This window comes from Pan troglodytes, chromosome 18 (assembly GCF_028858775.2).
Source record: "Pan troglodytes isolate AG18354 chromosome 18, NHGRI_mPanTro3-v2.0_pri, whole genome shotgun sequence".
NCBI lineage: Eukaryota > Metazoa > Chordata > Mammalia > Primates > Hominidae > Pan > Pan troglodytes.
Genome location: NC_072416.2, coordinates 4,167,648 through 4,185,188, shown reverse-complemented (window position 1 = coordinate 4,185,188; position 17,541 = coordinate 4,167,648). Strand labels below are relative to the sequence as shown.

General features: G+C 63.5%; 4 protein-coding genes across 10 annotated transcripts; 2 read left to right on the top strand and 2 right to left on the bottom strand.

Annotated features, from left to right (window-relative positions):
• Positions 1–209: 209 nt before the first annotated feature.
• On the bottom strand, positions 210–6,523 carry NUBP2 (NUBP iron-sulfur cluster assembly factor 2, cytosolic). Of its 2 annotated transcripts, none has more exons than XM_510738.6 (7): positions 6,387–6,523; positions 2,739–2,857; positions 2,439–2,637; positions 1,565–1,719; positions 1,345–1,455; positions 1,189–1,258; positions 210–827 (listed from the first exon to the last, which is right to left on the bottom strand). In XM_510738.6, exons 1-7 carry the CDS (start codon positions 6,400–6,402, stop codon positions 682–684), a joined length of 816 nt encoding a protein of 271 aa, XP_510738.2. In that variant the 5' UTR covers positions 6,403–6,523; the 3' UTR covers positions 210–681. The 2 variants fall into 2 exon arrangements, with proteins under 2 accessions (XP_510738.2, XP_009428341.1); XM_009430066.4 differs by having other exon boundaries at positions 5,354–6,464.
• A 1,409-nt stretch (positions 6,524–7,932) lies between these two features.
• On the top strand, positions 7,933–12,718 carry SPSB3 (splA/ryanodine receptor domain and SOCS box containing 3). Its single transcript, XM_510737.8, has 6 exons — positions 7,933–8,064; positions 10,815–10,992; positions 11,106–11,293; positions 11,379–11,481; positions 11,555–11,680; positions 11,984–12,718. The coding sequence occupies exons 1-6, from the start codon at positions 7,939–7,941 to the stop codon at positions 12,328–12,330; spliced, it is 1,068 nt and encodes a 355-aa protein (XP_510737.3). The 5' UTR covers positions 7,933–7,938; the 3' UTR covers positions 12,331–12,718.
• Positions 8,231–16,347, bottom strand: EME2 (essential meiotic structure-specific endonuclease subunit 2). 5 transcript variants are annotated; one of them, XM_063796451.1, is made up of 9 exons: positions 15,960–16,206; positions 15,593–15,729; positions 15,082–15,174; positions 14,297–14,388; positions 14,021–14,114; positions 13,745–13,860; positions 13,443–13,632; positions 13,090–13,361; positions 8,231–10,972 (listed from the first exon to the last, which is right to left on the bottom strand). In XM_063796451.1, the coding sequence occupies exons 1-8, from the start codon at positions 16,204–16,206 to the stop codon at positions 13,191–13,193; spliced, it is 1,140 nt and encodes a 379-aa protein (XP_063652521.1). In that variant the 3' UTR covers positions 8,231–10,972; positions 13,090–13,190. The 5 variants fall into 5 exon arrangements, with proteins under 5 accessions (XP_063652521.1, XP_016784665.1, XP_063652522.1 ...); XM_016929176.4 differs by lacking the exon at positions 15,082–15,174; XM_063796452.1 differs by lacking the exons at positions 13,745–13,860; positions 15,960–16,206 and adding an exon at positions 16,219–16,347 and having other exon boundaries at positions 14,021–14,388.
• On the top strand, positions 16,315–17,539 carry MRPS34 (mitochondrial ribosomal protein S34). Of its 2 annotated transcripts, none has more exons than XM_001160122.7 (3): positions 16,315–16,635; positions 16,788–16,830; positions 16,921–17,539. In XM_001160122.7, the coding sequence occupies exons 1-3, from the start codon at positions 16,315–16,317 to the stop codon at positions 17,211–17,213; spliced, it is 657 nt and encodes a 218-aa protein (XP_001160122.1). In that variant the 3' UTR covers positions 17,214–17,539. The 2 variants fall into 2 exon arrangements, with proteins under 2 accessions (XP_001160122.1, XP_009428347.1); XM_009430072.3 differs by having other exon boundaries at positions 16,900–17,539.
• The last annotated feature ends 2 nt before the right edge of the window (positions 17,540–17,541 follow it).

Genomic DNA, 17,541 nt, shown 5'->3' with positions numbered 1-17,541 from the left:
CTTCCACGGCGAAGGGGCCAGCTCGCAGGTTTATCACAAAATCTCCCCAAATTCCCACCAAATAAGATGCAAACACATCAGCACCTGGGCCCAGGGGCTTGTTGACAACGGAACGAACGAACCTGCCGGCCTGGCCCAGTCCAGCCCAGAAACTTTCAGAAGCAGGTGCTGTCTGACCCCGAAGGACAGAAGACTCTAGAAACATCAGATCTGTCGCCACAGCAGCGGACACGTTTAATGGCAGGCGCCTCTACAGTTACAAGATATGCCTGAGGTCAGTTCGCCCCCTTAGGGGGCACTCCCCGAGCTTAACACAGATGACAGTGACCCAAGGTGCTGGAGGCCCGGGGTCACCTGAGGACTGCAGAAGTCCTGCGCTCTGCTAACTGTGTGGACACGCGGCTGCCAGGGGCACAGGTGGGCAACATGGATGGGAATAGAGCCCAGGCCGCCCCCGTCTCACAGCTGCAGAGCACGCAGACCACGGCACTGCAGGCCAACCAGGCAGAGCTGCTGGTGCGACACATCCTGGGGCTGGTCTGGTCGGGGAGACGCTCTCCCGCTGACGCTCCCTGGGCCTGCCCCTGCAGGGCCTGGGAACCGAGCCCAGGCCTCTGTTTCTCTGAGAGGCTGGAGCAGAGCCCTTGGTGGCCCTGGAAAGCGGCTGCAAGGTGGCCTTAGTCAGGGGAGGCACGCGGGCGTCGCGTCCAGAATCTTCTGGGCTATGGAGGTGAGTGCAGCGAAGGCGGGGCTCCCGGGGAACTCCTGGATGAAGTGGTGGCCCTCCTCCAGGGTCCTCATGAGCGCAGGGTCCAGGGGCACGGAGCCTGCAGGGCACAGTGGAGGCGGTGGCGCCATGTCCGCACGTGCCGCTCCCACCATTGGCTCAGCTGGACGCACCCGAACCACCCGTGGCCATAGAGGGGATTGAGGCGCTGCCAGACGATTTCCACCTCCAGACCCGCGGCCCTCCCAGCAGGCTGGGTCCTGCCACCCGAGAGGGCCCTGAGAAGGGCGCGGGTGAATGACCCACAGGTCTCAGCGGCATGGCGTGTGGCCCGAGAAGAGAGGAGGAAACCGCTCCCGTCCCCTCCTCTCCCTTGGGCACTGGGGGCATGGAGGTCAAACCCGCCCAGGGCAGAGATGGAATGGGAGGCCGGGACCACAGCACCAGCTCGGGACACTCACCTAAGAAGGGCACCCCGGCGAGCTGGGCCAGCTCCTCTCCGCCGCCCCTGGAGAAGACGCTGGTGCACTCCTAGGAGACGGTGGTGAGCCCAGCACTGCCCAAGGCCCCCACCTGCCAGGTGCTGCCTCGCCCCCTCTGCAACCCCCGGGACTCACTGCGCAGTGTGGGCAGGTGAAGCCGCTCATATTCTCCACGATTCCCATCACCCGCAAGCCCGTCTTCCTACAGAAGGTCAGCTCGCGCCTCACGTCCCCCACAGACACCGCCTGCAGGGCAGGAGCCGAGGCCACAGTCAGCCAGGCGCACCAGCAGGGACACCCGCCCAGCCCTCTGGGAAGCCACCCACAGGGACTCGGGAAGGCGCCGCAGCGGTACCTGGGGCGTGGTGACCACGAGGGCCCCCAGGGGCTGGTAGGGACGCAGGGCTTCTATGGTGGCCATGTGCTCATCGGAGGTCCCAGGGGGCGTGTCCACCACCAGGTAGTCCAGCTCCCCCCAGGCCACGTCGGACACAAACTGCTTTATCAGCGCTGCAAAGACGGGGCAGACGGGGCGGTCAGGGCAGGGCAGGTCTGCACACGTGGCCCTGCGCCACTAAGAACCAGCCAGGTCAGGCCGAGGGGCTGCAGTCCATCAGGTGTCACTTGCCACCAGCCTCCATCACAGGCTCTCGGGAGGCCCTGGCCCGCTGCAGAGTGCAAAGATGGGGCCGGGGCCATTACAGCGTCCCTTTCTGCAGTGTCCGGCCCCTGCCCACAGAGCCCCCGCTGACTCCCCGAGGCCCCAAATCAGAACACGGAGCCAGGACCCTCTAGGTGTCTGTACCCACACATGGGAGCACCCACATTCTCCGTGGTGGATGCCCCACTGGTGCACCCACAGCCTGCGCCTCACTCCCACCAGCCTCTCCCTGCCTTTGGGGGCGTCTAATGCCACCTGCTCCAGAGGCAGCAGAACCCCCTCAGCTCTGCCCCTATGACCTGCCACACTGGGGCCTCAGGTCCCTGCATGCCATGGCCAGGGTCTCAGCAGACCCCACTCCCTCTGACCGGAGTTGGGGACAGCTGTGTGGCAGCACGGACCCAACTGGAGACACACCGCCAGCCTGAGCCCTGTGCCTGGTCGTGGGTGTCATGTGCAGGTCCCCGGGAACAGGCCTGGCTGCTGAAGAGGAACATTTCCACAGGAGAGGCCGGCACTGACGCTAACCCCCTTCACCAGGACAGCGGACGCGCCGCCCGGCTGTTACCGTTTTTCTTGGGGCCTCTCCACACCACGGCCTCGTCCGGCTTCTCCAGCAGGAAGCCCACAGACATGAGCGAGATGCTCTGCTCCCGGTCCAGGAAGACGGGTGCCCAGCCACGGTCGCACTGGTGCACAGCCCTGCCCTGCGCCCCGAGCATGCGGGGGATACTGGGGCCACACAGGTCCACATCCAGGATTCCCACCTGCAAGGAGCGGCACAGCCTAGGCCAGGGGCACCGCCAGGCCTCCGCCGGGATGCGGGCAGCTGCCCGGGGCTCCGCCCAGTGAGGGGCAGGGCGCTCACCTTCTTGCCTGCATGGCGCAGTGCCAGGGCCAGCTCCGTGGAGATGGTGCTTTTCCCAACGCCCCCCTTTCCTGAGAGGACCAGGATGATGTGCCTGACGCCAGCCAGGTTTCCAGGCTCTGTTCAGAAACATGACACAGAAGGTCAGGGCTCCTGGTGCCCACTGTGCCCACACACGCGGGGTCACCCACTGCCTCTTGCACCCACGTTCTGAGCGGGGCAGTGGTGAATCGCCAGACCCAGAGGCAGCCCCTGCCCCGCTTTGCCCTGATGTAAAGACCTCCAGGCAGGTCCCCTGCAGCCCCAGACCCAGGGGGGACCCTCTAAGACGACGGCACTCCCTGCACCTGCCTGAGGCGGCGCTGCTGAGAGTGGAAACTGCCCAACTCTCCTCTCGCTGTGTGCAAGGGTGCATGCGTTCCTTCGTGCGCAAGCGTGTGCAAACTCACACACGTGGGTGACATGATCATGAAACTGCCAGCCCCCTGCTATTTCTAACGGGAACCAAATAGACTCCACTCTTTCCCCAGCCAGTGCACCTGGGCTCGGCAGAGGCAGCAGAGGGCCCAGGGTGGGTGGCAACAACCACGCGTTGTCGCACACCAGCGTCCCCAGCTCTCAGACCCTGCAATGTGCGGTAGGTGAGGGGAGCCGGCTGCTTCCAGCACAGCTCCAGCTCCTCTTCCTTCCAGGGTCCCATCCTGTCCCTGCCACGCGGCAGGGGCTGCTGTGTGCAGATACCTTGGCAAAACCCCTGCATTCTCACCCCAGCGCCACCGCTAAGGCCATGCCCCTTGTCTCCAGCAAGCTGCTCCATCCCCAACAGGTCCTTGGAGGGTGCATGTGAGGGGCTCAACACATGATGCGTAAAACCTGCCCCCTCCTGATCCGCCTCTCAAGGGCAGGTTCAAAGGCTCCCAAGTCCAAAGCCTCCCGGAGAACCTGGCATGCAGGTGGGTCCTCAGACCTACAGAAGCTGCCTGAGGTCTCCTCCAGGGGACGCAGAAAAGGCAGCCCCAGCCCCACACTCCTGCAAACACAAAGCCCTGAGACCACGGCCTCGCGGTCACCCCTGGGGCAATAAAAGGGGTTCTGACTTAAATTACTTCAACACCAAGAGGTACCGGAAGTGGCCCGTGCAGAGAGGGACCATGCACTTCTGTAGCTGCCGGGGACTCTGTCAGGCCTAGGTCCTGACTGCCATGCTGCCATCAGTGCTGGCACCAGCGGCAGTGTTAACCCCCAGGGGCTCTCCTCGTTGGCAGAGGTGGGGGAACGGTGCCTGTCTGCTGTGTTGGGCTGAGCACCATGCTAAATGCAGGCCTTAGTGTCAGGAACTGGGACAACAACCCTGAGGGTTCCCCCAAGAACATTTCACTTCTCAGCAAACTGAGGCAGTTCCTAAGCAGATCCTCAGCAAAGCACAGTCAGCATGAGCCTGCCGGGTGGGGCAGTGGGGCTGGAAGTGCAGGAAGGAGGCGAAGCACCATCTCCCCGAGGAAGGCGAGTTCGCTCTCCATGGACAATGAGTCCCGGTCAGCCTTATGGGTTAGCAAATCCAGATCATTCCACGTGCTGGACAAATATATTTTTACAGTAAATGTATATTTTTATTTTGAGAGGGAGTCTCATTCTGTCGCCCAGGCTGGAGTACAGTGGCGCAATCTCGGCTCACTGCAACCTCCGCCTCCTGGGTTCAAGCAATTCTCGTGCCTCAGCCTCCCAAGCCTCAGCTTCCAGAGTAGCTGGGACCACAGGCGTGCACCACCATGCCCAGCTAATTTTTGTTTTCTTTCTTCTTTTTTGTAGAGACTGTTTCGCTATGTTGGCCATGCTGGTCTCAAATCTGACCTCAAGTGATCTGCCCGCCTTGGCCTCCCAAAGTGCTGGGATTACAGGCATGAGCCACCTTGCCCAGCCTAGGCCTTTTGAATTTTTATGTGCATATTTTCCCCGTTTAAAGAAAGCTTGGGGCTGGGCGCGGTGTCTCACGCCTGTAATCCCAGCACTTTGGGAGGCCGAGGTGGGTGGATCACCTGAGGTCGGGAGTTCGAGACCAGCCTGGCCAACATGGTGAAACCCTGTCTCTACTAAAAATACAAAAAAATTAGCCAGGCATGGTGGCGTGTGCCTGTTATCCCAGCTATTTGGGAGGCTGAGGCAGGAGAACTGCTTGAACTTGGGAGGTGGAGATTGCAGTGAGCCGTCATCGAGATTGTGCCACTGCACTCCAGCCTGGGCAACGGATCGAGTCTCCGTCTCCCCCCAACAAAAAAATGAAAGCTTGGACTAGGTGCAGTGACTCACGCCAGTAATCCCAGCACTCTGAGAGGCCAAAGTGGAAGGATCATTTCGGTCCAGGAGTTCCGCACCACTCTCAATAACGTATTCAGACCCCATGTCTACACATTAAAAACGTAGCCAAGCGGGGTGGTGCATCCTGTGGTCCCAGGTGCTCAGGAGGCTGAGGTGGGAGGGTCGCTTGAGCCCAGGAGGTCAAGGCTGCAGTGAGTTATGATCGTGCCACTGCACTTCAGCCTTGGCGACAGTTAAGACCCTGTCTCAAAAAAAAAAAAAAAAAAAAAAGCTTCTATCAATCTCAGTAATATCCTTACTTTGTAGTAAATTCGACCTGATAATAAGGACAGGCTTTTCCAGGCTTCTCCTCTGGAATAAGACTCCAGCACTGGGCCAGGCGCGGTGGCTCATGCCTGTAATCCCAGCACTTTCGGAGGCTGAGACGGGCGGATCACGAGGTCAGGAGATGGAGACCATCCTGGCTAACACGGTGAAACCCCGCCTCTACTAAAAATACAAAAAATAGCCGGGCGTGGTGGCGGGCGCCTGTAGTCCCAGCTACTCGGGAGGCTGAGGCAGGAGAATGGCGTGAACCCGGGAGGCGGAGCTGGCAGTGAGCCGAGATCGCGCCACTGCACTCCAGCCTGGGCGACAGAACGAGACTCCGTCTCAAAAACAAACAAAAGACTCCAGCACTCGGTTTCTAATCTGTCAGAGTTGCGCTGCAAGACCTTGCTGTCCGAGGAATGTTTTCCTTTTGGTACCGGACTCGAGGTCTCTTAGAAGATAAATGCGGCTCCCACTACTCAGGAGGGCCCTCGGCGCTGATCTGGCGAACGGATCGTCCCCACCGGTGTGAATTCTGTCCCGCGCAACTTACACTTTTCTGAACACTGAGAGCGCCACTTCCACAAAGAACTTAAAAGCATGTGAGATTCTGGCGTCCGTCTTACTTTCATGACTGCGCGCGTGTGATTTATTTAGAGACGGGGTCTCGCTCTTGCCCGGGCTGCGGTGCAGTTGCAACCGCGACCTCCAGGATAGCGGGGCCCACAGGCGCCACCGAGCCCGCCTACAACGCGGTGCTCAATAAAGTTAACTTGAAAAGCTCCCCCAACTCCACGACTCAGGCCCTCCGAGATCACGGAGCTTCCACATCGAAGCAGGAGCACGCAGGAAACGACCCTGTTTAGAAAATGCCCGCGCCGCGGCCTCTGGCCCGGCCCAGCCACGCCGGCCGGTGATGGTCGCACCGGAGGCGCGCGACGCAGCGAGGCCGCCCCGGGAAGGGACGCGGCGGGGCCCCAAGCGAGGCCCTGGGGCGGCTCCGCACCCTGGCCCGCCACTCACCGGCCGCCGCCTCCATCCCGCCGCCGCCAGGAGCTCGCGGCTGCAGTCCGCTTTCGCCCGCGGGCCGTCAGCCTCCCAGCTAGAGCGAAGGGCCTTCCAACCAATGGGCAGTGCGTGCCCGCCCGTGGCTCTTCTTGACAGGCCTAATCCTGCTGTCCCAGCCAATCAGCTTGCCGGAGGAGCTCTCGATCCGGTCCCGCAAGTTCCGGCGCAGACGATGACACGGACCTACTTTCCGGTCAACGCGGCCTGCGGTACCACCTCCAACCCGGGTCCAATGTGCGCGCGGGCTTTGTCTCCAACCGCTTGGGAATTGACCAATAGGAACGTTGGATTAGGACTGACAGTTCCTGAAACCTCTCGGCAATAGCTTTGTCACCCGACTCCCGCCCCCTCTTCCGAAGCTCCGAGACAGGTGTGCCCGCCCCTCGCCGCCGGAGCCAATGGGCGCAGGGGGCGGGGATTGTTTACGTCTCGTTCCGGGCGGAAAGTGGGTCAGGGCCGGGCCGGCGGAGCGCGCAGCGGGGGCTGCAGGTGAGCGGCGGGGCACGGGCCGACGTCTCGGGCTCTGGGCGGGCGCGCTGACCTTGCGGGCGCGGCGGTAGCAGCGCGGCCAGGGCGCCGCCTTTGTTCCTCTCCGGAGGGCCGCGCCCGAGAGAGGCTTCGCCGGTGCCGCCGACTCCGGAACCCGCGCGCCCGCGGGAGGGGACAGCCAGGCCGGGCTGCCGCCGGGGAGGGCGGCTCCCGCTGCACACGCGCTCGCCTGGGGCTAGGCAGGGTTCGGCGGTCCGGGCGCCGCGATCCGCCCCGGCCTCCCTGGAACCCCACCCGGGGCCCAGCGGGCGTTGCCAGCCGCGAGCCCGGCGCAGGGGTCGACCCTGGAAGGCTAGGCGGGAACCCCGGAGCTGGCGAGGGAGGTGCCAGGCAGGTGGCCTGGAAAGCGCAGACCTGGCCCTCGCAGCCTTTTGCATTTTATACCATAACAGCGGCCAGCGCTGAGCAGGTTTTAAGATTTGTGTTTCACGAGGAGCCCTGGCGGTAGCGAGCGGAGGGGAGGGCGAGCTGCGCGGCCCAGGAGATGGTGGCGGGAGGAGGATGCAGGCGGGTGCGGCGGTCGGGCCGGGCGTGAGGGGAAGGTGTCGGGGAGCGGTCACGGTGCTTCTGGCATGAGGAACTGGGAGGCCGGAGATGCCATTTGTCAAACCGGACGACAGAGCAGGAGCGAGTGGAGGTTTTAGATGCCTGCGGGACAGGCGGGCGGGGCAGCCAGGTTCGTGAGGTGGAGTCGGAGAGAGGGGCTGGGATTCGCATTCCGGAGTCATGGGTGTCTGGGTGGCGCTTCACAGGATCTACCTGGGTTTTATTGAGCTGCTCAGTTCCTGGAGTGAGGTACGGGCTCCTGAAGCGTTCTGGAGCCCTGGCTGGGCACCGGTGCGGCCCCTGCAGTCCCCACTTTGAGTGGGTCCGTGGCCCAGCCTGGAAGCTCAGGGCTGGGAGTGCTGTGAGTCTTCCTTTGCCCAGAGCCTGTGTTTTCTTCTAGATTCTTTCCACCATGGCCAGACGCCCCCGGAACAGCAGGGCCTGGCACTTCGTTCTGAGTGCAGCCCGCCGAGACGCAGATGCCCGGGCCGTGGCTCTAGCAGGCTCCACTAACTGGGGCTACGACTCTGATGGGCAGGTAGGTCCCAGCGGGCGAGGCGGACGTGGCTGGCCTAAGGTGTGGAGATGCCCTAGGCAGGCAGGCAGGCAGGCATTACCTGAACAGGGAATCAGTCGGAGGAAAAGATGCTTCTGAGGCCAGAGGACCAGTCCAACCCCTGGGCCTGTCTCCTGGATGCGCCACATTCAGTAAGACTCTTTAATTTGGCAAAAGACACACACAGCCTCAGGGGTGACAGGACCTCAGAACACACTGCATTCTTCACTGTGCTTTCTCCTCTGAAACACATGGTGTATGGAGAGGTTGGCAGTTGCTTTTGGTTCATTCAACAGAAATTCTCCACTATGGGGCTGGGCACTGTGGCTCACACCTATAATCCTAGCACTTTGGGAGGCTGAAGCTGGAGGACCACTTGAGCCAGGAGTTTGAGACCTGCCTGGGCAACATGGTGAAACGCTGTCTCTACAAAAATTTAAAAAATTTGTCAGGCGTGGTGGCACGTGCCTGTAGTCCCAACGACTAAGGAGGCTGAGCTGGGAGGACTGCTTGAGCCAGGGAGGTCAAGGCTGCAGTGAGCCGTGATCACACCAGTGCGTTCCAGCCTGGGTGACAGAGCTAGACCCTGACTCAAAAAAAAAAAACAAAAAAATTCTTTGGTTTACCCAGCCCATTTCTGGAGGTGACCAATGTTAACTTGCTGGTTGTCCTACCAGACGCTGTTTCTGCCAGTACAAACATATACTCTTTGTTCACATATATGTGTGTTAAAAAACAAACCAACCAACCAACCCTGATCCTTGAAGGTAAAAATTTCTGCACTTGCTCAGGGAGGCCAGGAACCTGAAGGTATTCAGAACAGCTCAGGTGTTTGTCTGTCTGCAGCCCAGGTGATCTGACATGCTTGTGGGCTTTGCAGGCAGAGCTACCTGCACCCATGGCCCCTGACCCCCACCTTGGCAGACCCTGAGGGCAGCTGCCTGGCCTGACGGGGCGCAGTGAGGCTGGGAGGGGTGGGGGTCCCTGTGGGGGGTGATTTCCCAGTCGGTTTCCTGAGATCTCCCTCGGACCAGAGCAGGAGTGTGGCTGCGCCTCCCTGCCCCACTTCCAGCTGCCACAGGTCATGTGCCCTGGAGCAGTCTCTCCTGGCCTTGCAGGGTCATGGCTGTGGGATGCGGGCGTGTCCACAGGCCAGGCCAGTGTCTGACACACGCATGCTGCTTGTCCTCTGTCACCATGGGCTGTGTCCTTCCGGGGCGGCTGCTTGTGTGACCTGGTGCTGCTCTCTGCTGTCACAGCTCCCCTGCGCTGCTGTTCCGGCTCAGCCAGGTGTCCTGGGAGGGGTGGGCTCCTCTCCTCCGAGTGAGGACTCCCTAAGCCCGGTGGGTCCATTAGGCCTTGGGGGCAAATTGGGCAACAGGGTCCTTACCCACCGGGTGGGGGCCGTCCTGAGGTCTCCTGGAGCTCCCTGCTCCAGCCAGGGAGAGGCCCCCACCTGCCTTCCCGCCCGCCTACAGCTCCTGCAGGTCACATGCCTGAGCCTCACAGGCTCGTGGCTGTGGGATGCAGGCGTGCCTGCGGGCTCGGCAGTGTTCAACACATGTGCTGCTTGTCCTGTGTCACCAAATGGGCCTGCAGTGTGTTGTGGGCAGGAGGTAGGCAGTGGCATTCAGTCTTTCTCCTTCTCCAGGGAACCTGGCCCTGGGCCTGCAGTGCAAGTGCTCAGTTCTGTGCCCGGGCTCCTGACTCAGGGGGTCTACCCTGGCTCTGAGGACCCGCACTTCTAGGCAGTGGGGTAGAGTTGTCTGGGCCTGCCTTGTCTGTGGGGTGGGGCCATCCCCTCCAGAGAGGACAGTGTCCTGCCCTGAAGCTGGCTTTGGATAGGTCCACGTTCACCTGGAAGCTGGTGGCGCCCATGTCATGGTCCCCTGTGGCTTCTCCTGGGGATCACATCACCTCTCTGGACCAGCCCTCAACCCTCACTGTCACAAGGCCTCTGCCACAGGCCCCCCGCCACCACTTAGCACTCTCCCTGCTGACCCCCCAGTCCATTCAGCCCCTGGGTGGCCCCCACACAGCCTGTGACAGGGAGGAGGCTGGGGAGGGGCACTGCCTCCCACAAGGAGCTCACATTCTGGTGGGAGGAGGCCAATAATCAGGACCAAGGAGAACTTCAGTGAAGCAAAAGAAGAAAAATGGAACAGGGGTGAAGGGGCTGGAGAAGCCTCAGGGAGGTGACAGCTGAAACCTGCACCAGGAGGGGCGGGGCCTGTAGTGGGCACTGGGCAGTAGGACCCTGTGGTGAGCCAGGTCTGCTCAGGTAACAGGAAGGTCGTTGGGCCACAGTGTGGTGGGGACTGCCCTGAGGCCAGGTGGCTGCAGCTGGGCCTGGTGTGGGGGTGGTGGCCTTGCCTGGGGGCCCCTGCAGGGCTGGCCTAGCAGGGAAGCTGTCCACACCATCTCAGCTCTGGGCAGGTGGGGTGGACCTGGGGCTTATCCACCATCTAGAAACCACTTGGAGGCCAGGCAGCCTTGGCTACTGCTCAGTGGCTGGGCCTCCGGGGCCCTCCTGGTCATGCAGAATGGGGCAGAGCCGGAGCCTGTTGGGAAGGAGCCTGGGCTGTGCGCTCGGGGTACTGTGAAGTCCCTGGAGGCCTGGACCCTCATCCTTTCCTGGGTGGGTCAGGGACAGGGTGGGACAGGGACAGAGGGCAAGCGTGAGAGGGTAGAGAGCTGGCAACAGGTAGGAACAGCCGGCCCTTCTCTCCCAGCACAGCGACTCGGACTCCGACCCCGAGTACTCCACGCTGCCGCCATCCATCCCCAGTGCAGTGCCCGTGACCGGCGAGTCCTTCTGTGACTGTGCTGGGCAGAGCGAGGCCTCCTTCTGTAGCAGCCTGCACTCGGCCCACCGGGGCAAGGACTGCCGCTGTGGAGAGGAAGACGAGTGTGAGCGTGGGGCCCAGCCCCTGCTGGGACTGCACTGCGGGCGGGCCTGGGGGCGGGCAGGGCAGAGCCCCATGGAGCTCTCAGGGCTGCCCCAGCCTGGGCCTCTCTTGCAGATTTCGACTGGGTCTGGGATGACTTGAATAAGTCATCAGCCACCCTGCTGAGCTGTGACAACCGTAAGGTCAGCTTCCACATGGAGTACAGCTGCGGCACAGCGGCCATCCGGGGCACCAAGGAGCTGGGGGAGGGCCAGCACTTCTGGGAGATCAAGATGACCTCTCCCGTCTACGGCACCGACATGGTAAGTTGCTTCAGCCCAGGGTGCTTCTGGGGAACCTGGCTCCGGCAGCCCAGCCCCGCGCCCTCTGCCTGGCCCCCGTTCCTAGATGGTGGGCATCGGGACGTCGGATGTGGACCTGGACAAATACCGCCACACGTTCTGCAGCCTGCTGGGCAGGGATGAGGACAGCTGGGGCCTCTCCTACACGGGTGCGTGAGGCCCAGGGTGGGGCGGGGCCGAGCCTGGAGCTCCCGGGCTCACTGCGACCCTGGCTGCCCCCAGGCCTCCTCCACCACAAGGGCGACAAGACCAGCTTCTCGTCGCGGTTCGGCCAGGGCTCCATCATTGGCGTGCACCTGGACACCTGGCATGGCACGCTCACTTTTTTCAAGAACAGGAAGTGTATAGGTGAGGCCGCCACAGGTCTTGAGCTCTTCTCAGCTGTCACCCCGAGGGAGGCGGCCACCGCACCCCAGCCCAGTGGACACTGAGGTTTTCCGAAAGGGTTCCTCCCAGAAGCCTGAGGCCCCAGGGTCCCAGGGGGTGGGACAGTGAGGCCAGGCTGGAGTGGCAGGGCCAGCGCATGCACCCTGCCTTGCCTCAGCTGTGCCAGCTGCCCACCCGGGTGACTGTAGCGTGAGGTCTGAGGGGCCGCGCCCAGTAGCTGGCCCCTTCCCTGCCTGGGGTTCAGGCCGGGCCCCTCCCTTCCAGGTGTGGCAGCCACCAAGCTGCAGAACAAGAGGTTCTACCCGATGGTGTGCTCCACGGCGGCCCGGAGCAGCATGAAGGTCACCCGCTCCTGCGCCAGCGCCACCTCCCTCCAGTACCTGTGCTGCCACCGCCTGCGCCAGCTGCGGCCAGACTCGGGAGACACGCTGGAGGGTCTGCCGCTGCCGCCGGGCCTCAAGCAGGTGCTACACAACAAGCTGGGCTGGGTCCTGAGCATGAGCTGCAGCCGCCGCAAGGCTCCAGCGTCCGATCCCCAGGCAGCGACCTCGGCCCACCCCAGCAGTCGCGAGCCTCGGCCCTGCCAGAGGAAGCGCTGCCGCCGGATCTGACTGACTGCCCGCCCAGTGGAACTGCCTTCTTGGGCTAGGACAGCCCCTTTCCTCCGTCCCTTCTTTCTCTGTCCCTTCCTTCCAGCCACACTCCAGGGCGGAGTTGGATGAGGCCCGTCCGGAGGGAGCCATCTCTTGCTCCCGAGGCTGGGACAGTCCTTTCTGGGGGGCTCTAGGGCTCCTCTGCTGCTGTGCTGGGTGGGGAAGCGGCTGCCCTGAGCCCCAGGTCTTGTGGGAGGCTGCGAGGACGAGAGCCTGGCTGGAGCCCGCGTTGCCGTTCCCACAGGGCCTCGGTTTTTCGTAACTTGCTCTGCATGCTGTCAGCGGCTGCCCTGCCGTCATAGACTTAAAGGACTGCAATAAACGTAGAGTTGATGTCTAACACCCACATGGCGTGAGCTGAAACGTATCCGTGCAGAGGCCGGGTTTGCGAGCAGCCTGGGCCTTCTCCCAGGCCTCACTGCCCCTCCACATCCTTGGGAGTCCCCTACTGCTTCTGGCTGAGGGTGCCACACCCCAAGCCTCCAGGTGGCAGTGGGGCACTGGAGCTGCCTTCTGGTCCCTGCCGAGTGTGTGGGGGGGTGGGGGGCACAGCCCTGCTGCTGAGCTCCCCTGGGGCCTACGTGTTCAGGACTCAGCACAGGAACCGCCAGCCATCTGCCTGCCAGAAGCCCCTCTTCTCCTCCCAGCTACCTAAAACTTCCTCTGCAACCACCCACCCTCCCCCTGAGGTCAGACCTGCTCAGCCAGAGAACCCACCCAGGCTGAGGGTCCACATGTGGCTGGGGGTCCTCCCCCACCGCCCAGGGTGTCTGGTCTGTCCCCAAGGCTGCATGCTGTCCTGGTGGTCCCACGTGTGCTCAGGAGCCCAGGTCCAGCAGGAGATCAGGGTTGGCTGTGGTCAGGAAGAGGCAGATGCGGCGGGAGAGGTCAGGCCCCACCCTGCGGGGACGCCCACCTTCACTGGGCAGCACAGGAAGGTCGGCCAGGAGGCCCATGCGCTCCCGCTCCGTGCTGCAGGCCTCCAGCGCCTAGGAGCAGGCAAAGGCATGAGAGGGCGCCTGGGGACGGGGCTTCCGCACCTGGAGGGCTTCGAGGAGGCAGGGGCCCACCTGCTGCAGAAGGCGGGGGGAGGGGAAGGCTGTGACAACTGCATCAGCCACAGCTGGGCTGACCCGACTGAACTGCCTGATCTGCCTCCGCCAGGCCGCCTGCAGCCCTGTGCCGTCTCTTGCCACTGGCTCGCTGGCTGCCCAGCGCCCTGCTGTGCAGAAGGAGAAGGCCTGGGATTCCCGGTACTGCCTGGGGACAGGGAGAAGCCTTTTAGAACCTCATGTGAGCAGCTCCCCAAAGGCCGGGGAGGCACCACCACCTTGAGGTGATCCTGCCCCCCTTCAGCCTTGGCATCACGCACTTGAGGGGATACTGGGCGAGAGCCTTGGTCATGGCGCACACGTGCCGACTCAGCTCCTGCCAAGAGGCCACCAGTAGCACGTCCAGGTTTGCCCAGAGCTGCAGGAGTACCAGGGCCTGGGGAGGAGGCAAGCTGGTGGGCACGAGCCAGAGGAAGGCTACCTGGGACACACAGCTGATAGCTGCCCCATGTACCACGCTGGGAACCAAACCCAGCCAGCAGCCCAATCACTGGGACCCAGGCCACCTGACTCACCCAGCTCAGACAGGCCCTCACCTCTTCCACCTCCGGCCAGCTGACGGCCACCTCGGCACCGGCCACCTTCGGGCTCTCTGGCTGCTGTGTCCCCCGGGAAACGTGCTGGCGAGACCTGAGCAGAGGTGACCGTTCCTCCCCGCTCCCCATGGGGCCTGCCCTGCCCAAGCTTGGCCTCTGCCAGAGCCCACCTGGGGAAGTGGGATCAGCTGTGCCACAGCAACCCCAGAAGTGTGCCCACCTCCCCTGAACCCCCGTCCCAGCCAGCCCTGCTGTGGGCATGAGAGTGAGCGGTACCACAGGTAGGCATCCAGCCCGATGACAGCCAGGTGGGGCCGGGCGGTGGTCTCGGGGGAGATCCAGGGCACCCAGCGGGTTGGGCCAGAGATCTGAAGATGAGAACGTGTGGCACAGTTGTTCACAGGAGGCTGCGGCCTACAGCCATGAGCCGCTACCAGGCCACAGCTGGTTTGCAGAACAGCAAGCCTGAAAAAGAGCCAGTGGTGCCGAGAGGAGCCTCTGTTCCGTTACCCCTTCTGAGAAAACCAGCTCTGTGCCTCCCACGACGCCAAAGAGAGGCTAAGGAGACCCTGGAGTGGCTGCTAGGGCACATGTCAGTTCCATTGAGCCCCTCATCCTGGTCCACCTTTGTACTCCAGCCTAGCTTTGACCTAGCACAAAGCAGCGGCTTGAGAGACACTGATTCTGGGACACAGGGACCTGGCAGGGGGTCTAGCCTAACCCCACGCTACCTGGCACAACAGCACCTGAGCACTGCTCCTCGCAGGCAGGGGCCGGGCTGTCTGCTGTCAGAGGACGAAGCCTGCAGCCTACTGCCCGGACCCCGGCGTCCTGACACTTCTCAGGATCCTCTAGGAGCAGCTGTAGCCTCCGCAGATGCCCAGGAGCTTTCTCCATCTCACCCTAGAAACCTCTACGGCTTTGGATCAGAGAGGAGTCCTGGCCTGCCCCATGCCCCCTCCAGCCCTGTCTACAAGGGCAGGGACCGGCGGAGCAGGTGCCTCCCGGCTGGGAACCCACCCCTCCTGATTAGAGAGGGACTACTGCCACCACCCGAGCACCTGGGTCAGTGTGGCGACGCCCTGCAGAAACTCCTTGGGCTCCAGCAGCAGCAGCAATTCCTGTTCACCTGCAGCCCACACTTCAGGAGGCAGCTGTGGGGACATGGGGACGCGCTGCTGCCTGTCTCAACCCCGGGTGCCCCAGAGGCCCTGCCTGGGCAGTCCAGCAGCAAAGCGGTTCGTGGCCCCAGCCAAGCCCAGGCCCTGACAGGCCTGCTCTACAGAAGCCCAGTGTTCCCTTTCCTGCCAAGGCCAAGCTCAGGCCAGGTCTCTGTGGCCGGCAGGAATCCTGACCACAGCCTGACTCGGGACGGAACCTTTTCCAGCCAGCTCGGCTCTATACCAGCAGAACGGCTTGGGCACCTCCACTTCCCGTTCTCCATCCTTGCTTTACCCATCCGCGAGAAGCGCACGGCCCAGGGCAGCAGCCTCAGGGACAGCTCCAGGGCTGAAATCATGGAAGCAAAACAGCCAACTCGGGGCTGGCCCTCGGGAACCCGCGACCACTCACGCTGCGGGGGCAGGGGTCGGGACTCGCTCGGGTCCACCGCAGGCTGCGGGCCGGGCGCTGGGGCTCGATGCGGCACTCGCAGCCCAGGGCCTCCAGGGCCTCCATCAGGACGTCGGCACCGGCGTCTTCCAGGATGGCTGGGACCGGGGGAGAGGAGCGCGGTCACTGCTTCCTTCCACCCTCGCGAGCGCCCTACCTGGGCGGGTGGCCGGACCGGGGAGTCTGCATTCGGCCCAAACCCCCGACTGGGAGGCGGGCCCGGCCCCAGGCCCCTCGGCGCGCGCGCCCCGCCCAGTCGGACAGAGGGCGCCGCCTGGCGGAGAAAGGCCTTTCCTACCCCGAGTATCGCCCGTGCCCTCCGCCGCACCTGTGTCCACGCACACCGCGAGGCGCTTCAGGACCTGCTCCGGCCGCAGCAGCCGCAACGCCTCGGCAGCCGCCCTGCGCTCACCCGCTGGGTCCCGGGCTCTCGCGGCGGCCTCCGAGCCGGCGGAGTCCTCAGCGTCGGAGTCTGAGATCTCCCAGGTTGGAGGTCGCCGCTGACCGCTCCCGCCCCGTCCCCGGCCCCGGCCCTGGCAAGAGACCCCCGCCCTCCCGGGTCCAACCCGCGCCATGGCCGGACCGACCTCTTCCTCTCTTCCGGCCGCGACCGAACACTTTAGCCTGGGACACCGGCCTCTTCCGGTGACTTCCGGCCGCACCGCTGAGGACGCGGACCCGCCATGGCGCGGAAGAAGGTGCGTCCGCGGCTGATCGCGGAGCTGGCCCGCCGCGTGCGCGCCCTGCGGGAGCAACTGAACAGGCCGCGCGACTCGCAGCTCTACGCGGTGGACTACGAGACCCTGACGCGGCCGTTCTCTGGACGCCGGCTGCCGGTCCGGGCCTGGGCCGACGTGCGCCGCGAGAGCCGCCTCTTGCAGCTGCTCGGCCGCCTCCCGCTCTTCGGCCTGGGCCGCCTGGTCACGCGCAAGTCCTGGCTGTGGCAGCACGACGAGCCGTGCTACTGGCGCCTCACGCGGGTGCGGCCCGACTACACGGCGCAGGTGCGTGCACCCCGTCCGCACCCCGCCCCTGCAGCCGCCTGGTCTCCCCGCCTCCCCTCCTCCCTGCAGGTTTGCGTGGCTGAGGCTCCCACCTCCTGACCTCGGGGGCCGAGAGCTTTGCGAGCTGACCCCGCTTCCTTCTGGCTTTGCAGAACTTGGACCACGGGAAGGCCTGGGGCATCCTGACCTTCAAAGGTAAGGCTCGGGAGAGCGGGTGCTCGGCAGTTCGATGCCGACCGCCGACGGCACAGCAAGTGTGTGCAGACGCCTCTTTTCCTTCATCAGGGAAGACGGAGAGCGAGGCGCGGGAGATCGAACACGTCATGTACCATGACTGGCGGCTGGTGCCCAAGCACGAGGAGGAGGCCTTCACCGCGTTCACGCCGGCGCCGGAAGACAGCCTGGCCTCCGTGCCGTACCCGCCTCTCCTCCGGGCCATGATTATCGCAGAACGACAGAAAAATGGAGACACAAGCACCGAGGAGCCCATGCTGAATGTGCAGAGGATACGCATGGAACCCTGGGATTACCCTGCAAAACAGGAAGACAAAGGAAGGGCCAAGGGCACCCCCGTCTAGAATGCCAGAACCAGCGGGTGGCCTTAGGGGCTGTGAGGCAGTGGGGACCTTATTGATGAAAGAAACCGTCTTTGCGTTACACCCGAGTCTGCCTCTCGGAGCAGGGAGCTCACCTTCCGCGACGTGTTCTGAGGGTCTGCATCTTAGGGGGAAGGGCTGGGGCAAATCGTCACCTGTGCCTTTCCTCTGGCCCTGCTGCCCCCACACCCAACTCCGAGGGCCCACGCTGGGGAAAGCGGGAAGCGCTCGCTCCCTTTCCCCCATTAGTGCTCTCTCTGCCTGGATCCCGGCAGAAGCTATGAAAGGGAATAAAGAGAAAAGAAGTACC

What these genes read in the sequence shown, in the direction of transcription:
- NUBP2 (XM_009430066.4), bottom strand. Translation starts at nt 5,447, where the DNA reads ATGAGCCACCGCGCCTGGCCCAGTGCTGGAGTCTTATTCCAGAGGAGA. An exon ending in CAGGTCGAATTTACTACAAA is followed by an intron (nt 2,858 to 5,353) that starts GTAAGGATATTA and finishes GTTTCTGAACAG; the next exon opens with AGCCTGGAAACCTGGCTGGC. An exon ending in TCGTGGTCACCACGCCCCAG is followed by an intron (nt 1,456 to 1,564) that starts GTACCGCTGCGG and finishes CCTGCCCTGCAG; the next exon opens with GCGGTGTCTGTGGGGGACGT.
- SPSB3 (XM_510737.8), top strand. Translation starts at nt 7,939, where the DNA reads ATGGCCAGACGCCCCCGGAACAGCAGGGCCTGGCACTTCGTTCTGAGT. An exon ending in GCTACGACTCTGATGGGCAG is followed by an intron (nt 8,065 to 10,814) that starts GTAGGTCCCAGC and finishes CTTCTCTCCCAG; the next exon opens with CACAGCGACTCGGACTCCGA. An exon ending in CCGTCTACGGCACCGACATG is followed by an intron (nt 11,294 to 11,378) that starts GTAAGTTGCTTC and finishes CCCCGTTCCTAG; the next exon opens with ATGGTGGGCATCGGGACGTC.
- EME2 (XM_009430071.5), bottom strand. Translation starts at nt 16,206, where the DNA reads ATGGCGCGGGTTGGACCCGGGAGGGCGGGGGTCTCTTGCCAGGGCCGG. An exon ending in CCGACCCCTGCCCCCGCAGC is followed by an intron (nt 15,175 to 15,592) that starts GTGAGTGGTCGC and finishes ATGTCCCCACAG; the next exon opens with CTGCCTCCTGAAGTGTGGGC. An exon ending in GCTGGCCGGAGGTGGAAGAG is followed by an intron (nt 13,633 to 14,020) that starts GTGAGGGCCTGT and finishes CCCTGTCCCCAG; the next exon opens with GCAGTACCGGGAATCCCAGG.
- MRPS34 (XM_009430072.3), top strand. Translation starts at nt 16,315, where the DNA reads ATGGCGCGGAAGAAGGTGCGTCCGCGGCTGATCGCGGAGCTGGCCCGC. An exon ending in GGCCCGACTACACGGCGCAG is followed by an intron (nt 16,636 to 16,787) that starts GTGCGTGCACCC and finishes CTGGCTTTGCAG; the next exon opens with AACTTGGACCACGGGAAGGC. An exon ending in GGGCATCCTGACCTTCAAAG is followed by an intron (nt 16,831 to 16,899) that starts GTAAGGCTCGGG and finishes AAGTGTGTGCAG; the next exon opens with ACGCCTCTTTTCCTTCATCA.